The 18,092-nt window shown below is 47.2% G+C and overlaps 1 protein-coding gene across 1 annotated transcript in view; it reads right to left on the minus strand.

The window, feature by feature from the left end:
* Nucleotides 1–18,092, minus strand: part of LOC136361135 (store-operated calcium entry regulator STIMATE-like) — a 31,918-nt gene continuing 13,826 nt past the window's right edge. The window contains exons 4-8 of the mRNA XM_066318854.1: nt 16,720–16,841; nt 8,734–8,846; nt 7,588–7,671; nt 6,465–6,581; nt 1–668 (exon numbers count right to left, since the gene is read on the minus strand). Of these exons, the coding sequence (XP_066174951.1) occupies nt 555–668; nt 6,465–6,581; nt 7,588–7,671; nt 8,734–8,846; nt 16,720–16,841 (550 nt within the window). The 3' untranslated portion in view covers nt 1–554. The remainder of the gene's footprint in view (nt 669–6,464; nt 6,582–7,587; nt 7,672–8,733; nt 8,847–16,719; nt 16,842–18,092) is intronic.

The raw sequence follows: 18,092 nt of genomic DNA on the forward strand, positions 1-18,092 counted from the left end.
TTTAATCTGTGAAGCAATTTTAGGTCAAATATTTATTGGATTTCTTATAAAACAGTAAAAAGAATCAGATCCATTGGGACAATCTTCCCAATTCAAGACATTTAAATACAGATTGCAAACTAATTCTTTTGAGCATTGTGCATATAAAAGTGTCACAGTTCAGGTAGTACAGAATAGAGCCTTTTTTTTTTTTTCTTTTTCTGTTAAAAACCCAGACAATCTTTTTGTTTCAATCTCTAGCCCTGACCAAAAAAAAACCCAATAAACAAAAAACAGTCACACCCAGTTGTCCAGCCAGGGAAAATACATCCCTGTATCCCCAACCTCAACGTGCCTGCATGTGGGGGAGACAGGTAAAGCAGATACTGCTCAAGCCTGTACAGGATGCACAGACACCATCCACAAGACAACTGCAGGAGAGGTCTAAGATGAGGCAGGCAAAAGGATCTCTGTAGATCCACAAGGGTCACCCAGTATTCCCCACCCCTCCCTTCCTTGGCCAGCTCAAGGATCACAGTGCTGCTCTTTCCTCCACTTCCCTTGCCCCTCTGCTGTCAGATGACCACTTGATAGCTGGGCTGCTTCATCTTCTGGCTGGTTCCACGGAGTCCTGAAATATCCTGGTCGCTTTCAGACTGATCAAAATCCATGTCTGGGGAGAGCAATACCTAGGAAGGAGAACAGACAGATGCTGATGGAGTCAAAGGTCTCAGATCTTCTCAGTACTGCTTGCTGAACAAGCCAAGCATTCCCAGAGGGGTCTGCTGGAAGATCCAATCCTCTCTGGCAGGTGGGTAAGGCCTCAAGGTCATCTAGACCATCTCTGCCAAATGGATTTGGGCAGAGGCAGCACAACCATCTCTCTCCCAGCCCCCTTCCTTGGGAGCAGAATGGGCAGCTGAAGGCTCTGCTCCCCATGGGACAAGACTCACCCATGGATGTTCAGGCCTGGCTGAAGCCTCAGTGGAGATGTACAAAAACAAGGCTACATATTTCGTGAAGAGCTGTACCATGTGTAGACCTTTTCCCAGGCCCCAGCTGCTTGTTAACTCCACAGCTCAGCCAGAAGGGCAAGCAGAGCTACAGGCTCAGCTTCAGCCATGGCCAGCCAGCTCAGGAGTGGTGTCTTAGCCTGGCAGCACCTCACTTCTGCCTGGCACAGCAGCTCCTGGCGCAGTCTGAACTGTGGGAACCAAACCAGAGCAGTGATACCTCTCACTGGTGTTTGAGGTAAAAAAGTACCTTTTTTTTTTTTTTTTTTTTTTTCTGCAGGACCCAAAGGCTGCCCTTTGCCCCCAGGAACTCCTGCAATCTCAGTACATAACTCTACACCTGAGGCTACCATGGGCTGCTCTAAACTGGCTGCTATCAGCCTGGAGCATTTCCAAGGTGCAGATGGAGATACGTGTGGGCATCATCCAGCCACATCCTCTGGAAGAGGAAAAAGGTTGGATTTTATCCAGGATATGGCTGCACTCACTGCAGAAGAGCTGAAACCCAGTGCCAGCCAGCCAGCAGTGTGCATGGGTAATATTGACAGCTGGACAGATTAGAATCATTGAATCCTCAAGGTTGGGAAAGACTTCCTAGGCTGAGTCCAACCATTAGCCCAGCACTGCCAAGTTCATCTCTAATCCTGAATGTCCCTGAGCACCACACCTACATGTTTTTTGAACACTTCTAGGGATGGTGATTCCACCATTTCTCTGGGCAGCCTGTGCCAGTGCCTGACCACCCTTTCAGTAAAGAAATTTTTCCTAATATCCAATCTAAACCTTCTCTGGTGCAATTTGGGGCCATTCCCTCTTGTCCTGTTCTTGTTACCTGGGAGAAGAGACTGATCCCTACCTGGCTACAGCCTCCTTTCAGGGAGTTGTAGAAAGGAATAAGGTAACCCCTGAGCCTTCTTTTCTCCTGCATCCCCAGTTCCTCCTCATCAGAGCTGAGCTCCAGACCAGGCTGTAAGCTCAACCCTGTCCTACCCCCATCTTCTCAAACACCCACACTGGGGCAAGAGAAGCTGCAGGGTCACTATGAAGTCTCCCTGACTTCACAGTGTGCCTGACTCAGTAGCCTTTCAGCCCAAGGACCTAAGTCAAGGGATGGTTCATAGACTTTCATCCCAGTGCTCACACAGAACATTCCCAACAGTCCCACAGCCCAGAATCCCTTGGGCAAAAGCAGGAGCAGGGGAAATCACTCCTGTCTCTCCACACACAGTTGTGAATTCACGTGCCCTCCACTTGTCAGCACTCAGGCAGCACCACGGGGCCAGTCACCACAGCAACAAAATCACCAAACAGGAAAAACTGAACTCCAATGAGTCAGAGACTTCAAAGGAGCAGAAGAGCCACAGGGGAAGATTTCCTGCTCCCCACCCTCACACACACCCAGCCCCTCCATCCAGTGTTGTTCTCCTCACAGTTAGACACCAAAATGACAGCAGCAGACGGGATTAAGCTCTCTGGTTGTCCCCCTCATTGGTCTCAAGGAATTTTGGCTTTTTTTGGCTCAGGACACAAACTGGAAATTTTCCATCTCTCTCACGTGAAGATTTCCTCTGTTTAACACATTGATATTGTGATGCTGTTGAACCTGAAGAAATGTGTGGGTAATAATCACAGGCAGCTCACTGTGAACTCACTGAGCTCTGACAGGCTGTAACAGACTGGTTGTGGGGCCTGTTGAACTGAGGATTTGGGTGGGTTTCAGCTGAAAACTCAAATCCCTTTGCAGCCAAGCAGGGATGGTGCCACAGTGCTGTGCACGCAGACCCATCCAGGCTGCTATTTGCCCACCACACATTTCTAGGAAACAAACAAGAGTCCCCCAATAAACTTTCCACAATTCCCGAGGAAGCAGCACCGTGAGAGAGTACCTCATTGCCATGAGAGCCACAGGGCATATCCTCAGGTATCATTTTCAAGCCCAACTCCAATCTGGGAGTTTCCAGAACAGCTTGGACAAGGCTCTTCCCCTGCAGATGCATCGGGGTCAGGATCATAGCGGGTTGGTGACACACCTGGGAACGGGATGTGGTTTCCCAGTCCTGGGACAATGTGCTGCTGTATCACTCAGCAGTCCTCAAACACCTCACGCATTCCACAGCATGATTTGCCATGGGGCAGGAGGACTGTGAGGTGGGGCAGTTTCCTTCCAGAGGCACCTTCATTTATGCCCACCTTCATTTATCTTCCCTGTAAGGACCTGGCACCTGAATTCACCATGAGTTTGAGCTAATAATAAAAAAAAAAAAAAAAAAAAAAAAAAAAAAAAAAAAAAAATTGTTTCTCAGCTAAGCAACAGGCAAATCCAACCTGTTCTTGGACTTTCTGAGTGTTTCAGAAAAAGTACTTAAAAGTAAGCAGCTCTGTATCGGTGTCTATTAGCACCTTCATCTAATGAATGCCAAAATACAGAATTCGTTATGAAGGGAATTAGGACAGGTGCTAAACTCCATCCTGACCAAAGGCAGGCCCCCATGCTATATATTAACTTTCCTTCCAGCTTCAAAGTACCCTCTAATTTCACCTTAATTTTTCTCAAAAGTACCACTGTTACTGGACTTTTGCTTTAAGGGTTGTCTCTAAAAATGTAAGCCTTCAGGAAAGGAACAGAAACTCATCCACCTCCCTGGGGAAAAAAACAACAACTGAAAAAAGATCAAATAAAACATTATTAAAACTGACTTGTTTTCCTGAGTGGAGGAAACAAAGAAATCACTGATAAGATCTGAAGTTCATTGAGAGTTACAAGGGCAAGGGAAAAGAGCCTCGGGTCAAGGGCAGGACACATACAATGCAAAAATAAGAGCCTTGCAGATGAATTAATTTCCCCAGGCTGAAGAGCACTGGATGCAAACTGGCATTCAAGAGATCATTTCCTATCCCACAAGAAGGGAACAGAAATTACGCCATGAACATTTACAAGGCGGAGCAGGAGACTGAAACAACACAAAGCTGAAGACAGACATGGAAGGAAAGAAACGTGAAATTCTTCTAGCTGTAAGAGGGAGTTTGTCCCTTTCAGGGATTCAGTGTAAAAGATGAAGTAAGAACTCATCCTCTGGTTCACCAAAGGAGCTCTAAAGCCCACAAGAGGCTGCCCCTTCCTTGGCTGCAGCCACAGAGTCAGTAAATGATGCCAGAAGCAGGATTGCTATTGGGTTTCTTCTTGCTGCCCAGCTGCTCTACCAAGCCAACGTTTCCTGCTGCCCCTCCGAGAGTGGGCCTTTAACAGGTTAACTTCAGCCCACTCTTTCCCTTCTCCTTCCTATCTCCCTGCACCTTTTCCAAACACAAACTGCTGGTACATGTGAAAATAATGACACTCCATTGGAGAGATAGGCAGAGGGTTGAAATTCAAGCCGGCAGCGAGATGGGGAGCTGGTGGCGCCTGCAGTGAGACAACCCTGATGAGCCCTGATAAACCTGGGGGACACATTAGCTCTGCCCTACACCCCTCAGCCCCCCTTCCTCCTCCAATGGGCAGCAGGAAAACAAGAATTTCCCCCACTTGAACAGGTTATTAGCAGCAACAAGCCCAGCAAATGCTCATTTTCTGCTTTTGAGCCCAAATTCCAGTCAATCCAGCTGTAGGGCTCAGCCAGTCAACATGATCTTTAGTTCACAGCTTAAGAAGCTGACACCTGAAGCAGGAGCTTAAGGCTATTCCTCAAGGCCCAGTGCCAAGAAAGAGTTGGAAAACAGGTCACCCACTTCTGCATTTCTTCATAAGCTTCCTTCTCTGCCCAAAGTATTTGTCAGGCCAGAGGCACAGGAACGTGTCTGAGCATAAAGGAGGCAATCCCTGCAGACTGCTCTGAGGAGAAACCAGACCCCTTGAAAGCTCCACTGCAGTGATGGATCAAAGGGTTTCAGGATGAAGAGATGACCTGCACATTGTTGAATTTTTGCTGAAGTCTTCAGAAAAAAGCAGTCAGGTACTTGGAAGGCGAGAGAAACCTTTGACAGAAAGTGGCAGATTGTGGGAATTGCTTCCACTACTTGAAACTTCCTGTCTGTTGACCTGCCAGAAGAGGCTTTCTTAGCATCTGGAAATCAGCAGGTGCTGTTCCTTCAGATTATTCAAACCTGAGGGAGAGGTCACAAAACACTTGCACTGCTCCTGTGGAACCAGGCAGAGTTCATCACGGAGCTCCATCTCCATGGAGGAGCAGTACCTGTGACACCAGCTGTGAGCCCACATGCTGCAAGGTTTGGCTCCAAAAGCTGGGAAGGAGGTCCTGGTCTCAGACAGAGATGTCACCTCCTCAGCTCTGCTTCTGAGCTGGCGCAATCCTGACCTTGGGCCTTCAGGAACACACCCAGTGAGCAGGACAGGGCTAATTTACCACCAGTGACCTCACCAGAGCTGCTTATCCAGAGGCAGGGCCTGGAGGAGTGACTCTTGTCTCAACAGCTGCTCACATCTGTCTGCCCTCCCTGCCAGAGAGAGGATTCCTCTGACACTGCATGAGCGGTGGCCACTTCCCCACTGCACCCCTGGGACACAGAAGCCTTGGCTGCTGTGCAGACTGCCAAACACACACTGTTAGAACATTACTGTTAAAACATCACTGCCTCTGTGTGTGCTGCAATGGCACCACTGATGGGCCATCCCATCTATCAGCACAAGAGCTGAGTTACTCCTTATGAAAGAACTCTCAGAGAGCAAGAGCTATTTCTGTTCATCCCAAATGCCTCAGCAGAAGCTCCTGAAGGAGCCAGTCTGTGATTGCCAGAAATTATCTTATCTCAGTAAGTCTGGCCAGTGAGCTGCAGGGTATCAGCAGTTGTACACAGAACACACTGAAACCAGGCCTAGGTGCCAGGAGAAGAAAGGGAATTCCTCCCAGGGACCAAGGCTGTGGACACTGCTCAAAGGTCAGTAAGAAGCAGACACCACCTACCCAACAAACCACACGTGATTAAGGAGAACAAAGTCTGCTGGAATTGCAGCACTTCCTCCCCCAACATAACTTTAAACTGTTGGGCTCAGACTACACAGAACACAGCCTCCTCCAGCTAAGGGACAGTAATCTGGTTGAAAAAATACCAAATGCTGACAAAAATAGGATTCTCAGCTAAGTCTTGTCCTCTAAAAGGGATGTTAACAATTACAGAGAGGAAAGTAAGCTCTTCCCAGCCAAAATTAGTTACAATTAAATACAGCCAAGCTCAGAGTGACAGTTTTAGCCCGCACACATAGATCAGTGCAGAAGCCAGCTCATTCCCCCAAGATATTCAGTCATCATTAAGGGCCGTGTTTCAGCAACACTTCCTGGGCTGTGACACTGCTCATGGTTAGAGTGAATTTGACTTTGCAGGGTGATCACCCACACTCATGAAGCACCCCAGGTCCAGGCAATGTCATGTTCTGTTGCAGGGTTGTGGTAAAACACACACACCATCCCACAAGTTTGCAGCTTGGTCTTAAACACAAGTTTATATCCCTGGTCTTACCTGAGATTCCTCAGTCCTCCTGGCCCGAGGAGTTTCTATGGATCCATTGATGTCTAGGGTGTCCTTCTGCTTGTATTTCTTCATGATCAAGCTGTCCACAACCCAGAACATAATGGCCTTGGGGACAAAGAAGTTACATCAATAGATTGCAGAGACCAAGATACAGAGTCATTCGATCACAGATATTTCTTCTCCTCTTGGCTTCTCCAGACAACCAGACTTGATCAACCTCATATCTAAATCAGCCCTGCATCAGTTGTGTTCATGGGGATTGGATGAGTCAAATTCCTTAAGTCCCTTCTTACACAGGTCCTATTGTTTCCATAGTTGTTGAAGACCCAGATTAAATAAGACCACAATAGGCTGAGTTTCCACCAGAACATAACCACTGAACCTAGCTCCATCCAAAGTTCATCTGCCTGAATCAGTCCCTGGTCACTTCTCTGAGGACCAAATTTGCTTTCTAATGTGGAAATATGGCCTGGGATGGTGGAGAGAGGCAGATCAATCCAAGTTTGCCAGTGCTGCATCCATTGAAATGTGCATGGAATGAGCTGGAAGTGAGTTCAACTCCCTGCTTGTCCAGGGAGCATCTGAGTGTTAACACCTTGTTCCCACTTCCCACCTTAGCAGGAACTGAGCAGCAGCTCAAGGATTACCCAGAACCATGGGAACCAAGAAGGAGCTGAGCTTTCAAGAGGTTTTGTCAAACTAGTTTTGAGAAGAACAACAGTTCTGGGTAACCTTGAACACCTTGTAACACAATCTGACATCCAGCCAGATGACTGTATTGTCAAGGTCACAAGCCATCCTGTAAGACATTAAAGGGTTTTGAGCATCCCCATGCCCATAGCTTGCTGCTGAGATGAGCTCTCACCTAACATGACCCAGCTTTATTCCAAGAGGTGAAGAGTCCGCCCACAGCAGCTCAGAGAAAGGGACAGGAATTGGGAACTGAGACTGTGGCATGACAGGTTTGTGACAGACACATTTCTTTACACACCCCTCCACCCTGTCCCAGCCACTTCAAGGCTGCCCCCAGCCAGTCCCTGTGCACACTCCCATGAGGGTGTTCTGTAATTCCCAAACCAGCCCACTCAGCACTTGCAGAGGCACCACTTACATTGACTATGAAAGGCACAACAAACATCACCAGGACGAGCTCCAGCTGAGGGTTTGGGATGTAACCCAGGAGGATCTGCTGAAGCTGCAGAGAGGAAAACATGTAGAAGCATTATCTGAACAACTCTATTGAAAGACCTTCAATGGACATTGGCTGTCTTCTTACATGAGCAGCCAGACCTCTGCAGCCTGTGCTTCAACCCAGCTCTTAAAAGATTACACAGGATATTCCCTTAGCACAGCTGCCAAACACATGATTTTGTACAGAAATAAATGCTGTGAGTCTTTCACTGTAACTATCCATGACAACAACTGGTGGGACTTCCCTTGGCTCCCTGGAGCTCATTTGCAGAACAAGGACACCAGCCATGAACAGTAACCATGGAGAGGAATCCAGCAGCATCTCTGGGTCTGGATTTGTGCTGCTGAAGAAGTTCACACTCAGCTATGAGCACTATGGGCTACTGGGTTTGAAGGACAACCCTTGAAGAGATAAATGCTCCCAGACTCCTGGAGATAACTCCAGCAAGTTACACACAGTGCCTGGTACCTCAGAGCCTGGTGAAAATGGACTCCAAACCAGAGTTACCTCTGACTCTCAGGATTAGGTTTTTACACCCACCACACCTACCTGCCAGGAGCTTTGTGTCTAAAAGCCCCACAGGCTTTTATTTTTATTTATTTAAACCTCTCATCTACACAATTGACATTGCTGGCATACAGAAGCATCTGAGCAGGAAAAGACAACACACTACTAGAATAGCTCTTTCCAAATTAATTTCTAAGAATCCCCCTGGTTTAAGCATGGGATCACAAAACACCAACATGGACTGACTTGACAGAAAAATATAGAAATTCTCTGGCAAAACTGAAAGAGCTCAGCTGCCAGCCCAGCCCATTTTAGCCTTCCAAGAATGGGAAAGAAAATTAAAGCATCATCTTATTCCATTAGCTTTTGACCAGCAAGAGAATGCACCAAAAGCCAAACCATTATGAATGTTATGTTTCCCAAAATTTAAGTAATAGCTAATGATTACAGAGTGAAGTCACTAAGTGTGACGATTAAAGGCTTTCAATAATAGGAATGAATCAAGCAGAGCTGACAAAAAGAAATCACAACAGCTACAGCTAGAAAAATACTGCTTACCTTTGTCCAACCAGGGATAAGCAGGACAAGGCTAATCACAGTCTTCTCAAAAACCATTATCAGCAAGTAGAGGATACACTGGCCAATCCAGGCAGCAGCTTGTGGAGGGTCACCTGTATAAAAGAGAATATTAAATCTGGGACAGAGGACAGGAGGAGACAGCCTCACAGGAAAGTTGCTTCATGCTTGATACTGACCCTCCTCTCTACAAGGATCAGTCAGTACATACACACTCTTCTATAAAATAAAGTAGATGCAAATAAACCATTAATGATAAAATCTGTAATGTGCCCCCTGCCAAGCCTTACCCACATATTTACACAGTGGCCAGAAACAGTTTAAAAATTTCAAGTCACCTTTTTCACTACAAGCAGTGTAACTTCTCAGGCCTGAGCAGAATTATTTCATTGTGCTGATGAAGTGAAGGGCTGGTTATGTGATACTGTCTGAGCAAGAGACAGGGCTTCATCACCCCAGGTTTTAAAGCAATTCACTCAAAAATAATCAATGCTAATTAAATATGCATGTTTCCAACGGGGCACTCAGCAAGAAGTAAGGAAAAGCATATTTGTATTGTTAACAACAATAATGGTTCTGTATCTATTACATGTGCTTGCTTCAGCCCTTTGTGAGCACCCTGCCAGCTGGTTATCACCTCTCCTGGCTCACCAGAATATCTCAGGTCTGCAAAACTGAGCCACTGTATCTGGCTCAGGAAAGCCACAGCCATTTCCTCTAAACACTTAAAGACAAAGATAACCCCTGGCAACGCTTGTTCCCAGCATAATCTGGCCGGAATTTGGAATTCCACCCGTGCAAGGGAACCCGTGAAGTTGGCACTGACAGATGCCAATGCTCCATGTGGTCAGGTGGCAGCAGGCTGGGAGCTCTGCTTCACTTCTGTCCACTTTTCAGTACACTTCTGTCGAGATGTGGCAGTGAGGAGACAACACCAGCAGGTCTGCAAAGGCACATTTATCCACACTGACAAAAACCTCTGGCGACAAAATCCAGCAGCACATACTGGGATTTGCTAAGAGCTGGTGTCCAACCAAGCCCCAGCTCCATGGGGACTGGCATCCCAGTAAGTGCCAAACAGGTTTACAGGTACATTTTTCCTTATTCTGTCATTTGTTAGCAATGCACCAAAACATCTGCCTCGTTGCAAAGCTACAGCTAAGAAGTAGAGAGACCCTGGCAGTGTCCAAGATAGGATCACCTTGTGCCCCAAAATCTTAATTGCTCAAGCCATGACTGAGAAGAAAGTAAAGAAGAGGAGAGGGATGGACTGGGAGGCCGAGGGTGTAGCGATGAGGAAAGCAAAGAGAGAGAGCCAAACCAGCAGGAACCACATGGAGGGAGGGCAGGAAGAGGGAGCCAGGAAGGTTATGTGGAAGCACACCCAGCAGAGCCAGTGGAGGATTTCTGTGAGAGGAACCTCTGCTCCTTGGCAGGCAACAGCTTAATGGGTGGTCTGTGAGATGGGAGCAGTGTCAGAAGCAGCTGGCAGCTACAGGCTGGTGTCAGAGAGGCTCTGAGCCTCCTAAAAGCCTCTCCCAATAGATCAGAATGCCTGGCTGCCTTTGGCACACCGGGTGGGTCTAATGAACCTTTTTGCCCCATACCCCAAAGCAAACCAATTCTCCCAGAACCCCCCCACGTTATCCCCACCCATCAGAGCTCAGAGTACAAATAAAACAGGAAAACAAACACATCCGTTGTGTCCTTCCTGCATTTGAACTCTTTCCCTTATGCTCTGTGTTGTCAGCTGTGCTCTGTCCCCCATGGAGGGATAGGACTAGCAGCCACAGCACCCTTTGTTGATCTGCTCTCTGTGACAGCACTTCCCTGTGTCATTTCAGCTTGCCCCAAAAAACAGCAGCAAGTTTGAGATCTCTCCCAAATACCTGCCCCCTTGCAAGGACAGGTCACTACACCTGCCAGAGCTCCCTGAAGATGTATCAAGCCTGAAGGCTGACCTGAAACCTCCCAGAGTAGCTTAATAATAGTAAGAAAACTTCTCTGGACATGCTTTGTAAAAGAGAGGTTTTAATAATGATAAAAATAACAAACATTATCAAACAAAAGAAATATGAGTCGAACACAGTGCAGAGAAGACTCATACTGGGATAAACCAGTCCAGAAAAGCAGTTCTGTGCAGTCTTTCAAGTACTTGATGCTCCAGGTGGGCTTTTTGGCACCTTGCCCAACGAAACTGGCAACAGGTTTTGAGGTCCATTTCTAAAGCCCAACCAGTGCCTCTGTGCTGGCACCTGGCCAGAGAACTGGGCAAGAACATGGAATTTCTGGGTCCCTCACCTTATTAGAACAGCAAGGGTGAGTCTTAAACCTTTCCCTGTATTGAAACACCCACTAAGGAAGGGTGCATTACTACACACCACCATTCACCACCACAACAATGGCCTGTGGCCCTTTGTTCTGCATTCTGTGCCCTGGACAGCTGGAGGCAGGTTTTGGCTCACCAGGCTGACACACAAACCCTAGGAAACACAACCTGCTTCCTAACCCACCCTAGGCATGGATTTGCCTGGGTATGCAGGACTTAACTTCCATGCCCAGCAGGCAGATCAGAGGGCATTCCTACTGTTATCTTTCACTGCATCCTGATCTCCCAAACACATGAGGCTGCTCTGTATCAAAATGATTCAAGACAAAGGTGAAAACCAAACAGCAGTAAGGCCTTAAGGGCTGCAAAGGACTTAGAGACAGCAGCTCATTTCCACTTCACCAGGGAATGCAGCTGGCTGCTTCTCACCTCAGCAGGTGTGGAGTCATCCAAGGACCACTGATCCACCAGTGTCCACCATCCACTAACCCACCACCTAACACCAACAACTCACCTAACTCTGACTAGTAACAGGAACGTTCAAGTCAACATTTTCTGGCACCTCATTAGGGAAGCTTTTGGTGTGGTCCCTAGACAAGCCCATAAGACAGATTTGCCTCATCTCTTCCCACAGTAGGGAAAGGCTGGAAGACTGGGGCTGAGCTCATGGAAGTGTTGGTTTCCTACAGAAAACTGGTCAGAGGCAACCTCAGATCAGGCTGATGTCTTTGATGGCTCAATGTTGCCCAGAGGTGCCCTGCTCTGTGGATGGGAAAGGATTCTTCTTACAGGAAACATTTCTATACACAAATTTCAAAGAGTCCACAAGACATTCAGCCTCACCATGTTCCCAGCCAGCAAAGACTAATCTGCTGCCTGGAGGCTAAAAAAAAGATTAGAACAAAACTGATGTCCTCCTCTTTCCCACAAGGAAAGGAAAGCTCTGAACACAGCAGAGTGGGGAATTGGTCTGAATGATCTTTGCAACCTCCACATCACATGTGTTGGGTGATAATGTGTACCACACTCCCTCTGAAGCCTCCCAGTTTCTTGTCCCTGCTTCTAGCTGGGAGGGAACCCAAGACATGTCAGGTTTCCCACGTGGAGTCTCCCACAAACCTCTCCCTCCAGCTTAATGAACACCCTCTGCTAAACCTTCCTACAGCCATCCCCCATCCTCAGAGAAATTAACATCCTCCTTCACCCCAAAGGGTGCACACACTGAATTTTTTCCAGCAGCATTCCTGGTGCTCCCCACCACCAGCAAAACTTTCCTGGAGCAGCCCAAGGACCACTGGAGGCCGTGGCAACCTCACAGAAATGTGTCACCTATTCCACTTGTGCGTGGGAGCCAGAGCAGCCGTGCTTGAGGTATTTGAGCTGTTACCACACAACAGGATTAGTTTTAATCCAGGCTGCCTAATGCACCGAGCTGTCAGCACAGCCCACATGTTACTGCCAGACAGCTTTATTTACAGACTTTCTGGGGACTTGTGCACACAGAGCAGGTAGGAAAAAAGCTCAGCCATGGCCAGAGTGGGGGGTTCAGGGGGTTTGAGGAAAGGCAAGTATTTAAAAGCTCTGCAGTTGTACTGAGTGACAAGGTAGGGAAAGAAAAAGTCAATAAAAAATTTCTCAGGAGACACTCAAATGGTACTTCCAAAACCAAGGGATCTAATTATCAGTGCCAAGTACAGAGGAGGGTACATACACACTCTTCTATAAAATAAAGTAGATGCAAATAAATCTGAGCTGCAAATAGCAGTAAACTCTGAATTGTGTGAAATGCTCACATGGAGGGCAAACTCATGTTTTTAGAGATGGGAATGTGATGCATCAGAGCAGCCAGACAGGTCCAGTGGACACCCCAGACCCCCTCTGGCATCTTCTGCACCTGAACTAAAATGGTTGAATCACAGAATGGTGTGGGTTGGAAGGGACCCCATGGGCAGGGACATCTCCCACTAGATCAGGTTATTCAAAACCCATCCAACCTGGCCTTGAACACTTCCAGAGATGGGGCATTTCCAGCTCCTCTGGACAACCTGTCATATTGGTGAACTGGAGGAAAGTGAGTGCACAGTTGGAATCTGTCCCCAGTGTGCAGTGTCACTGCTCTGGATCTTTGGTCCTTGTCGATATTCAGACTGCAGGGAACAGTGCAGCTGTCATCCAGTTTCAGAAGGTCCAGAGGATGCACCTCTGCTCACAGCAAGGGACCCAACCACACATTCAGGCCCTGAGCAGGGAGCTCAACCCTCTTCTCACCTTTCCCCCTGGCCCTAGGGGTGGAAAAGCCCAGCAGGCTGAGCACAGGACAGCCCCTCAGGTTAGAGCTATTTCCAGCAGTATTTCCTCAAGCATTAACAGCCAGCTCCCTTGACTGCTCCAGGACGTGGGAATATTTGTTATGGAAATTTTGTACACCATCACCACGGGGCCAAAAGCAGCCTACACAGGTCCTCAGTTAAACTCAGCATCTGGCACAGAGCATATTCTCTTAGAACTAAATTTGACCAGCAGAGTTCAACAGGCCACTAAACAGACTTTGAAGGCTTCCAAGCAAGATGCCTTTCCATTTCCAGACACAGAACGACCACAAAGCATCAGGCTTAGATAGTCAGTGACCACAGCTACACAAGTCAGCATCCAGATGGGTGTCCAGAGGGACATTTTCCAGTGAGAACAATTTTTCTCTCCCTCATTTCTTAATGCTCCTCTAGAAAAATTTACTTGCACATTGCAGGAAAGCCCTCTCTCAACGGAAATTCATGGCATTTGCTTACTTAAAAGAAATAATGGGTATTTCTAAAGTAATCCTGGAGAATTATTAAACACAATTAAGATGTCAGGACACTGCAGCCATACAAAGGTGTTCTGCAGGGAGCTGTTCATTGCCATGGGGAGGGAGAGGAGAGCTGGACCAGTTTGGAGATGAGGCACAGGGCTCAGTCAGGCTTGATCTGCACACCCTGACTGGAGCCAGCACCTTTCCTGCTCAGTCTGTCCCAGCCCAGCAGCATCTGCAAGAACTCGGGTATCCATCTCCCACATCTTTTAAAGCTCAAACTCTGCTTTGTTCTGCTCCCTGTGATGGTTCCTTACAGGGACAGCTCCTATAACCATGACCTGCTACAGCACTGGTGCAGTTATGGAATTTCACAGAATCATCACAGGATGGTTTGGATTGGAACAGACCTTAGAAATATCACCTAGTTCCAAACCCCCTGCCATGGGAGATTCAGGGTCCCATCCAACCTGGCCTTCAGCACCTCCAGGGGTAGGAGTTTGTTAGCTCTGAGTAGGTGTAAGGCAGCCCTCATTCCCCAAAGCCCACCTGTGCCAGGAACACACGTCCCCAACCTTTGATCTTAGCAGCCAGTCACTTTGAGAAGCGACAGGAACTTCCAAAATGCAGTTTCCTGTGCTTAGAGGCAATTCAGAGAGTAATCAAGAGCTTTTGGGCAAAAGATGGAGGAACATAAGCAAACAGGAGCCTTTGGCTCCCCACTAGCTGTAAAACAGGTCATTCCTGGCTGCAGCAGTGTTTGGCCATGAGATCAGGCACAAGAGAGGCTGATCTCAGAACGCCTGTTACTGGGTTTTTGGAAATATGGAAGTAATTGATTTTTCTAAACAAAACTGGACAGCTGGATGCTTAAAATAGCAGCATAGATTGAAGTGCTTTCCCCCCACCCTTTATTTTACTTCTCCATTAATGCAGCTGCACAGGGGGAGCCAGCCAGGGATGCAGAGGCAGAAGAAGCAAGCACAGAGCAGGAGGAACTGCTGCAGCTCACACCAAAGGACAACTGCAGTGGTTTCCATCAGCTGCAGGGATGCTGGAAGGACACAGCTGTGAGAGATTTTGGGTTTTTTTTTTCCCCTCCAAATAGATGCAGGAAGATGGGTACTGGCTCTGCTGGACAAAAACACAACTGTTCTCTTCTGATGGCACTGACTGCTGTTTGCAACATGGATTTGGTGTTCCCCTGGTTTTCTCCTCTGCAGGACTTATGTTGCTTCCCTCAATTCTCCTGAGGAGCAAAAGTCTGGTAGAGCAATTAGCCCAGAAAATGAATCATATTCCTGGAGCCTGCATCAAACTGTACAAAGTTTACAAGTGTCTTCCCAACTGTTTTGGAAGTTACTTAACAGCAGAGATGAGGACAGGAGCGTTTTCCTTCCCCAGCCCTGCCACAGGATTGCCTTGGACATGTCCCTTGGCTCCCACCTGAATTTTCCACTGGGGTCACTCTGGCCAGAGACCTGCACCAAAAAACTGTACTTGATGGATGACATCTTTAACCCTCAATCCAAGAACCAAATTCAAGCAACAGCACAAACTTGTTTTTTACTAATGAAAGCAAGATTTTCTCAAAGGAGTGAGCTGTTCCTGTGGTCCAAGCCAGCCCTAATGAGGGGCCAGCTACAGCTCAACAGAAGTTCATCACTGCTTTGCCAAGACAATTTTCCTGCTTTTTGCCTCTGCTCAACTGCAGACGTGGCACACGAAGCTGAAGCTGTGTCCTAAGGTGGTTGGGCTTCCAGTCCTTGCTGCTCCAAAGTGGCAAAACTCCAGTTCCTGAACTAAGAATATCTGGGTTCACCTGCTGTCTCATCTGACTGACTTTAGGGATCTATTATAAAGGAGGAACTAGTAGGGAAAATACAAAAAGTAGTTCCTCCACCAAATTCCTGCTGTCAGGAGGCTGAAACTGCCCTGGAGATCAGCCTTTGAAGCCACTCTCAGGTCTGATGAGAGCCCGCCCTGCCACATCACATCACCTCACTCCCAGCCTGTAGCTGCTTCTGCTGCCTCACAAACCCAGCCAGGCCCTTCATCCTCTGCCATGACCCATCTGCACAGGGTGAATAAGTTCACAAGGCAGTGGGGTCTCCAAACTAATCCTGGCCGGGTCTAAGTTTCACCAGCTCAGACACCAGACCAGCTACTAAAACCACAAAGAAACAAGACTAACTTCAGAGGAGACTTAATGATTAGCACCTTAAAGGCAAGACTGCAATTTTTATGAATCAGATGTATCTTCTGAAATATGACTGCATTTATCTGTACATTAGATGTAATGTGAAATAGGGAAAAACTAATGCTTTGCCTTTCCTGCAGCTTCTCCAGCAAGGCTGGCTCTGCTCTTTCGGAAGGGAACTGCCACCCTCTAGTGGGGCTGGCTGAGAGTAGCTTTTTGGAAACGTTTTCTCCATCTCAAGGCAGGAATTTAGAGAGAAAGAGCCCACACTTGAGAACTCTAGTTTTGGGGTGACACTGTGCCTGGCTGATCCTTATTACAGCTCAAGGCAAATGCAAGAACAACTCCATATTCTGGATGGAGATGGTAGGGAAAAACCCACAGAAGAACCCCACAAAAACCCCCTTAATTTACCATCTGGATGTCCTGGGGTATATTCTACATCCCAGGAAATGCTCAGCTTTTCCTCACCACCCTGATACACTCCAGTGGTTCCAGTATTTAACTCACCCTCATGAGCTCCTTGAAGAAGGGATAACAGAAGGCAGCTGCTCCCATTTCAGCCCCAGACTGTGGTTCCTGCCATTTTCTTGTCCCCATTCCCAGCTGGGAGCACACCAAGCCCCTGTGGGCAGCGCAGGTGACACCTACCATACTCCCCAAAGACCAGGTATGTGTATTTCTTGTGCTGCACGATCCAGGAGACAACTTTCACACCCAGCCAGATCAGCAGCATCCCCAGCGTGGCATCCAGGATGAAATTAATAAGGTAGCTAGGGGAAAGGAAAATTCAGGTTTCAGCTGTGTTCTTAAGTCTTATTCAAAATCTTTAATTTCATAATGAAAATGAATTTAAACCCCCCAAGATTTTAAATGACCTTGCTTAACCATCCAAACTTGCTTCCTTTTTCCTTTATTCCATTTTCCTAAACTTTACCAGCAATTTCTTAGTTTAAAAGCTTGTTCAGAAGAGAAGAGACAGGCTCCACCAACTCTCTGGCACTGCTAATTTATTCATATAGCAATAAATACTTTTTTAAAGTCACCCCTCATAAAGGAGGCTTTCCATTTACAACTTTTTTTATTATTATTATTATTATTATTATTATAAAGAAGGAAATTTCAAGTTTCAGAGGAAAAGAACCAAACTGTTCCAGAATTTCACACAAGAAAATGGCAACTTTTTGGGCACCACAGCTGCTCTATAAACTCAGCAGCACAAAAGGCAAAAAGTCCATTTTTCCAAGCAGCTGCAAGAGGGTCCCAAAACCAGAGGGACAGACTGAGAGGAAGGTTTTGGGAGAGGTGATGGGCTCTGGCTCAGCAGCAAGAACCCTGAGACTCCAAACACCTCAAGTTCAGGTCCCACTGCAGATCCAGGAGCTGAACCCATTTCTGCCAGGAGATTTTGGCTCAGTGGATTTGAGCTCTGCAGCTCTGGATGTTGAAGTGTCACCAGGCAGAGTGCCAGAGGCAGGAGACCTGCAGGGACCTTGTGGGGATTGCAGGGTCCAAGCTCTAATCCAGGGCTTGGTATTTTAAAGAACTCCACAAAGGAAAAAAAAAAATCACATAGACTAATGTGGTTTTTATGCACTTTTCCATTATTGCAATATTTTGTGCCAGATTTCTACAGCATGAAGAAAATGCCAAGCATAAGGCTACAGCAGTGAGGATTTCCTTTTCCAGAACTCGATGCTGCCTCTGAACCAAGAAATTGGAAAAGAACAATCTGCTTTTGATATCCACTTTGAAAGCATAACATGAAGTTTTTCTACATCCAAAAGCTCAGGCTGGCTTTTTACAATTTCCAGCTGCTGAAATCAGAGCCTTCCATACAAACATGAGGCTCTGGTGGTTTCTACTGGGCAGGACACAGAGTATGAGCCTCAAAGCCCAGGGACAGGGCTGGAGGGTTTTAAGCTGCCTGGTTCAGGATGACAAGTCAGGCAGTGCAGAGAAACATAAAACACACATGAAAAATAAACAACACACCCAAAGGGCACAGCGTAAGCATGAAAGGG

The sequence above is a fragment of the Sylvia atricapilla genome, chromosome 5, assembly GCF_009819655.1.
Source record: "Sylvia atricapilla isolate bSylAtr1 chromosome 5, bSylAtr1.pri, whole genome shotgun sequence".
Taxonomy (NCBI): Eukaryota; Metazoa; Chordata; class Aves; order Passeriformes; family Sylviidae; genus Sylvia; species Sylvia atricapilla.